Genomic DNA, 5,834 nt, shown 5'->3' on the forward strand with positions numbered 1-5,834 from the left:
AACACTCATTCAAAAGATATTTGCACCTCTATGGTCACTGCAGCATTATTTACATTAGCCAAGATATGGAAGAAACCTAAGTGCCATTCAATTGACGACTGGATACAAAAGATGTGATACATACAAGTATATGCAATGAATTATTGCTTGGCCATAAAAATAAATGAAATCTTACCATTTGTGACAACATGAGTGAACCTGGAGGGTATTGTGCTAAGTGAAATAAGTCAACAGACAAAGACAAATAACACATGATCTGACATATCTTTTATCTAAAGAACAAAATACATGGGGCCGGCAAAGTGGCTCAGTTGGTTAAAAGCTCACGCAAGAGTGCGAGCTCTGCGCAACAGCGGTCCGATGCCGCTGAGCTGCCAATAGGTGGCAGGGTGGTTCAGCTAAAAAACAAAGCAAAATACATGAACAAACAAAAAAGACACACTCATAGATACAGAGAACAAACTGATGTTTGCCAGACGGGTGGGGGTTGGGAAGCTGGGTGAAAAAGGTGAAGGGATTAAGAAATACAAATTAGTAGTTCCAAAATAGATACAGGGGTGTAAAGTACAGCACACAAAATATAGTAAATAATATTGCAACAACTATTTATAGTGCCAGGTTGGTGCTAGACTAATGGGAGGGATCACTGCTTATATTACATAACTGTCTAACCACTATAGTGTACACATGAAACTAATATAAAATAATATTGGATATCAACTGTAACTGAAAAAATAAACAATTAAAAAATTATACAGAGAAGTTAAACTCAAAGTAATGAAAATTCCAGAATAAAATTAGAAGAAGCAAATTCCACAAACACAATCTGATTAAAGAATCACAATGTCTGGATTTGAGACTTGGAGCCATGAAATCAAAGACACTTCTTAAGCCTCAGGACAATTGTCCCTTTTGTTCCTACTACCCCAAAGATTCTTATCAGAGCTCTCTTTATGTCTTTATTCCTGAGACTGTAAATAAAGGGGTTCAGCATGGGTGTTACCACGGTGTACATCACTGAGGCTATTGCACTTGACTGTGAGCTGTGGGTCACAACAGAACTGAGGTATACTCCTAGTATAGTACAATAAAATAAGGAGACAACCGAGAGGTGAGACGCACAGGTAGAAAACGTTTTATACTTTCCCTGAGATGATGACATTGCACGTATGGAGGACACTATCTTGGAATAAGAGTAAGAGATACCAGCCAGGGATCCACCACCCATCAGCACAGTTATAAAATATATCACCACGTTATTAAGAAAGGTGTCAGAACAGGCAAGTTTGATCATCTGATTGAGTTCACAGAAAAAGTGGGGGATTTCCAAGTCTGTACAGAAGGACAGCCTCAGCATCATTAAGCTATATAACAAGGAAATCAGGACACACATGATCCAGGACACCAGAACCAGCATCCCACAGAGCCGGGGGTGCATGATGACCGTGTAGTGCAGGGGGTGACAGATGGCCACAAAGCGGTCATAGGCCATCACGGTCAGGAGATACACGTCCAATTCTGCAAAGAGTGTGAAAAAATACATCTGTGTGATGCAGCCTTCATAGGTTATACCTTTGCTCTGAGTCTGGATGTTCACGAGCATCTTGGGGATGGTGGTGGAGGTGAAACAGATGTCCACAAAGGACAGGTTGGAGAGGAAGAAGTACATGGGCGTGTGGAGGTGGGGGTCTGAGCTGACAGCCAGTATGATGAGCAGGTTTCCGAACACAGTGATCAGGTACATGGAGAGGAAAAGCCCAAAGATGAGGGGCTGCAGTTCTGGCTCCTCTGAAATTCCCAGGAGAAGAAATTCTGAAATTCGTGTACCATTGCCTGGTTCCATGGGGAAAACTTGACTTCTGAGAGAGGACAATAACATGAATAATTTTCATAAAAACTGACATAACTCAGATAGTGCTAATGCTACAATTTATATTTTGCAACCAGGTGATTACTTTCAATATTTCTCTATGGATCTGGTTCCTTCTAGGGGTTTGCTGCGCCATCTCAGATTAGGAATTTTTGTCCCAATCTGCTTCTTTCCAACAGTGCCATGTATTCTACAGTTTTCATGAGAAATTGGCATGGATTTCAGCAATATAAATTGAGTACTCACCATATTTTAGTACTGTCTAGTCTGTGAGTATTGGAGTGCTGAACAACACAAGTTCATACAAGTCAATGATGGAGAAAAAATATGCAAGCTAATGATAAAAATATATGACATTTCAGATGGTGACAGATCATATGAAGAAAAGGAAAACAACTCTAAAAAAATAGTAACTACTGTCTTCTCGTTTTCATGAGCATTTATTCAAGAACTGCAAACAAGGTGACATTTGAACAGAGACCTCAGTGAAGAAAGGGAGGGAGAGGCAGGGTTATGTGGGCAAGTGTGTACCTGGAAGAAGGAATGGCCAGTGCAAAGGCCCTAGGATAGAGCAGGAGGGGTTTAGTGACCTATCCAAAGTGAATATTGAAGTGTCTGATGGGCTTTTATTATAAATTTTTTCAGGTTGCTTATAGGTACTGTTTCTCATCCATTAATGCTTTTGGGCATGGGGTGTTTGGCATTGACTGAAAGAACACTGCTAAAAACCTACAATCCACAGGAAGCACCCCCACCCAAGCTTTATTCAGCCCCCAATGTCAACCATGAGAAGGTGTGCAAACCTATTCAAGACTAGCACTGCAACTTGAGTGTGCCTACAAATCAACAAGGATCCTACCAGAAATGCAGAATCTGACTCAGCAAGTCCTGGGGACTCAGAGAGGCTGCATTTCTAACAAGCTCCCAGGGGGTGTTGATGCTGCAGGTCCTGGTGTGTAGACCACGCTCTGCATAGCAAGGCTGAGGGTCTGTGTCCGAGCCAGGTGTAGGTAGTTTCAGGTCTTCTGAACCAAGTATTACTTTGCATGTATTTTTAAAGCAATAACGCATTCACTCAATCCAGAAACTGTGATGAATTCTGTGTTCGTTTCTCTTATATAAGGTCCCCTGAGTGACACAAAATAATACACTTTTAAGAGACTTTGTAGTGAGCAGAGTAAGGGCCTCCTAAATAAGGGCACACCCTATCCCAGTGCCTTTACATTGGATACTTTTATAGCAAGGGAGGATTAGGGTAGAAGATGGGACAGGCTTCCTAATTGGCTGACTTTAAGAAGATGAGCCAGGATCATCCAGGTGGCACTAAGGTAACCACAATGATCCTCTCGATGTAGAAGCGAGACAAGATGAAGAAGCTAAACTGCTGACTTTGAAGATGGAGGAACGGTCATGAGCCAAAGAAAGCAGGTGGGCAGAATACAAATTGAAATAGAAAGGGAAACAGAATTTCACCTGAAACTCTAGGGGGAACCCAGTCCTACAGACATCTTGATGTTAGCCCATGAGACTCATTTGGGCTTCTGACATCCAATACTGTAACAGCATATATTTCTTTGTCTTAATCAACTACTGTGAGAATATTTTATAACAGCGAAAAATTCTAATACAGATAATTATTCATTAAAATTTGCTCAGGGAACTGAGTGGAAGCCTCTCCATTCAATCATTAGCTTCCCCTGGGTAAGGGCATTTTACTATGGAGATCCACATGAAGTAGAAAGGAAATTTTAAAATAAAGTTGGAGATATTACACCCCATTAGCGGGTACAGTGAAGTTTTCATTGCATAAATGTAAACATGGTATGACTACGATGTCTTTGTGGCATAAGATTTAAGGCACAACAGGTGACCTTAATTTCTCCATCGCCGAAGTATTTTGTTGTCAGCGCTGTTTACCTAAAAGTACGTCAGTCCTCAATTTATACTCTCAAAGTGCATGACAGAATTTCTCATTAAAAATATACAAGACAATGACCACCAGAGGAAAAGGCTGAGTGTGGGACAGGAATCCCTACTAACTGTTCGAATACAGAAAGGAAATAAGTATCAAATCCAAAGTATATGCAGCCTTGCCATTAATGAAATAATTCAAAGTAAAACTATTTAGTGTTCCTCATTAGACTTATTAAATAATTTTTTCATGAGAATACCCAGCGTAAGAGAAGATACTGCAATGTATGTCTCACGAATGTCTGTTGCAAGGTAGTTTATACCTCCGCTGGCTGGATCTTTTCAGTAAAAAGAAAACATGCTCAAATACGCTCCATCTTAGAAATGTCATACAAACACTCTCACTTCACTGCACTGGCTCCACACCTAACACTCTATTTTTTTACTGCCTGAACAGCAAAACTCCTCAGATATATTTTCATTGTACTGCAAACCATTTCATGAATCTCACTTATTCTACAGTGTCACCTAATGGTACATCCATGCCCGTCACTTAATTGTTCACTATGGACCCTGTAGTGCAGATTCAAGCATCCTTATTAACATATTAAACGAATTAATCATAAATCAATTACTTAACCAAGAACACAGACATGGTGATCTCTAGTCTCTGTGCTGTTTAGGGTCGCAGTGACCCAGGTAAGAGTTCTCAGGTTCTGACCTCTCTGACTCTTTCCTTCAGTACCTGCTGGGCTCTCAGACTCGCCTGGATGGGGCCTCTGAGAGGGAGGCTGCTGTGTGGAAGTCTGAATTACTCCCTGGAAAGTTCATGATGCAGACTGAAGCTCTGTCCCCACACGAGACAGCAGGAAGGAGTGAAGCATCAGTTCACAGCCAGCTGAGGACTCAACAGCAACACCCAGGTCCTGGGCACCAACATGGTACAAGCTGAGGGACGCACAGAGGAGGCGTTACAGCGCTCTCTGTATCTGCTCATCAGGCACATTGCCCTCTTCTTATTCCAACTGCTAAGCGCACAATTCCCCCCCCACACACACACCCCCGGGGCCTCTGGAATAAACAGAAAGGCAATTTTTCCTAATGATCCTCTGATCCCAAGAGACCAGGTTATAAGTCAAGTGAATCTAGTTTTTATTTCTCCTTCTTCTTCAACTCCCTGAATTTATTTTATTTATTTATTTATTTATTTATTTATTTATTTATTTATTTATTTATTGTTGTTAGTTTCAGGTCAACTCCCTGAATTTAAAAGGACATCAATCTGTGTATCCTGTGCCTGGACCACATTTATTAGAATTACACAATATGAATATTAGAAGTCTTAAAAGGTGTGAAATCTTGGTTTTGTTGTTTTAAAATTCAACATACAAGGTACCAGCCTCTTGAAAAAGTAAAATCAATTAGGAAGGAGGTTCTCCCCAAAAGATGAAGTTTTCATCTTCTCACTGTTTTCTTAAAACACCTTTCATTGTTTACAAGCATTAGTAGGGAAGAGGCACATCTCTAAAAACAGAACTTGTATTAGAGAAATGGACTCAGGGATGGATAAAAGGTGAACAAAATTTGGCTTCATGGTCCCCCATTATTAATGCTGTTCTGGTGAGCACTGTGAATCTTGCTGAAATGGCCTGAGGGACATGTGTCTTGAGAGCTAAGAGCTGAGCTGTCCAACACAGTAGCTACTAAGTACATGTGACTGTTTGAAAATTATAATTAAAATTAAATAAAATTTGAAATTCAGTTTCCCAGTCATACGAGCCTCGTGTTCAATACGGCAGTTACCACATTAGATAGTGCAGACAGAGAATATCTTTTTGCAGAAATTTCTGTTGGACAGCTTTGCCTTAAATGTCTTTCAAAATCCCCAGGTGTCTGCTGGGCTGTTTGTCCACCACCTCAACCCTATGTCACTGAGCCCTCTCCTCCAATTTCATTATTTCAGGAACATTCTAGCTCTCCCTGCAGCTCCACATTGACCCTTGTGAAAATGGGGATTGTGTTTTAACTCAGCATTTACTTATGAGTACCTACT

At 40.7% G+C, this 5,834-nt stretch overlaps 1 protein-coding gene across 1 annotated transcript; it reads right to left on the reverse strand.

Moving 5' to 3' along the window:
• Positions 1-874: 874 nt before the first annotated feature.
• Positions 875-1,843, reverse strand: LOC109378185 (olfactory receptor 7A17-like). Its single transcript, XM_019634642.1, has one exon. The coding sequence runs from the start codon at positions 1,841-1,843 to the stop codon at positions 875-877; it is 969 nt and encodes a 322-aa protein (XP_019490187.1).
• Between the last annotated feature and the right edge of the window lie 3,991 nt (positions 1,844-5,834).

Source organism: Hipposideros armiger, unplaced genomic scaffold (assembly GCF_001890085.2).
Source record: "Hipposideros armiger isolate ML-2016 unplaced genomic scaffold, ASM189008v1 scaffold_1787, whole genome shotgun sequence".
NCBI lineage: Eukaryota > Metazoa > Chordata > Mammalia > Chiroptera > Hipposideridae > Hipposideros > Hipposideros armiger.

Coding starts and splice junctions, on each gene's coding strand:
- LOC109378185 (XM_019634642.1), bottom strand. CDS start 1,843: ATGGAACCAGGCAATGGTACACGAATTTCAGAATTTCTTCTCCTGGGA.